The following is a 1,177-nucleotide window of genomic DNA, read 5'->3' on the forward strand; positions in this document are numbered from 1 at the left end:
TAGAGGGGTGCTGGGGGGACTGAAAGGTTCTAAAATGGGAGGGATGTGAGGGGATGTCCCTATAGGAGGTCTGATGTTGGGGCGGGGGGTACTCACGGGTGGCCCCCGAGGCGTCGAGCTGGACCTGCAAGCCACAATTGCCAGCAAATGCCATTTCCAGCAGGCATGTGACAAGGCCCCCATCGCTCACGTCATGCCCTGCACTCAGCGCCGACTCTGTGGGTGAATGGGCACGGCGTGGGACAGGGTAGGTCCGCATAGCTTCCTCATGGGTGAGGGGTTAATGGTCTCCCACACCCACTGCACCAGGTAGTGAGGGGTTAACACCATCCGGGGCAATTCCCCTGGTTCCCCCACTTACCCTCAAGGAGCTCCTGGGTGACGTGGAAGGCAGCGGTCAGGATGCTGGGGTTGTCCACGTCGGGGCAGATGTCTCCCAGCTGCCCATAGCACTGCGCCAGGGCACTGCCCCCCAGACGGTGCTGCCCTGGGTTAAGCGCCACATGCAGCAGGGTCCCTGCGCAGGGGAGAAGGGGGTCAAGCAGGGGCAAGGCGGACCAGGCCCAATGCACTGTTACCTCAAACCCTGCTCCCATCTACAACCCCTGGCGGGGCGGGTCCAGGCCAGATCCCAGTTCTGGTTCCAGTCCCAGAGCCCAACACCAATACACGTTTCATTGATGGGGCTGCCCAAACCAACCACGAAAATGTTCCATTTCTTTTAAGCAACCTCGTGGCTGAGAAAACTCGGATGGCTGCTAGTCATGGCACCCTTCCCAAAGGACATTGCATCATAAATGTTGTGTGTGCTAGAGAACCTAGAGAGAACTGTCCCCCCCCACAGCCCCCCCTTGCAACCCATCACCTTTGCCATCAGGGCACTTGAGGTCAGGGGTGACAGTGGCAGTGATGTCAGGGCAGACGGCATAGGCTGAGACCACCAGTGTCCCTGTGAGTCATAGTAATTGGGGATCAGTGACCTGTGCCTGGGTGGGAAGCGGGGATTGAGCCCCAGAACGGCGGAGAGGAGGGTGTCACGAAGGGGAATTTCTCACCAGGAGCCAGCACGGTGTGGGAGCCAACACGGGCGGCCATGCTGAGCGAGTCCTTGCCACCGTCCACGGCCACGCCCAGCTGGCTTAGAAGTGCCACGGCCGCCCCTACAGCCTCGGCCAGT

The 1,177-nt window shown here is 60.6% G+C and overlaps 1 protein-coding gene across 1 annotated transcript in view; it reads right to left on the reverse strand.

Annotated features, from left to right (window-relative positions):
* The window catches only part of PFAS (phosphoribosylformylglycinamidine synthase), a 10,944-nt gene that overhangs the window by 2,902 nt on the left and 6,865 nt on the right, over nt 1-1,177 (reverse strand). Inside the window, exons 19-22 of the mRNA XM_014526957.2 lie at nt 1,056-1,167; nt 866-949; nt 362-517; nt 97-216 (exon numbers count right to left, since the gene is read on the reverse strand). Coding sequence (XP_014382443.1) covers nt 97-216; nt 362-517; nt 866-949; nt 1,056-1,167 — 472 coding nt within the window. The remainder of the gene's footprint in view (nt 1-96; nt 217-361; nt 518-865; nt 950-1,055; nt 1,168-1,177) is intronic.

This window comes from Alligator sinensis, unplaced genomic scaffold (genome assembly GCF_000455745.1).
Source record: "Alligator sinensis unplaced genomic scaffold, ASM45574v1 scaffold1500_1, whole genome shotgun sequence".
NCBI classification, from domain to species: Eukaryota; Metazoa; Chordata; order Crocodylia; family Alligatoridae; genus Alligator; species Alligator sinensis.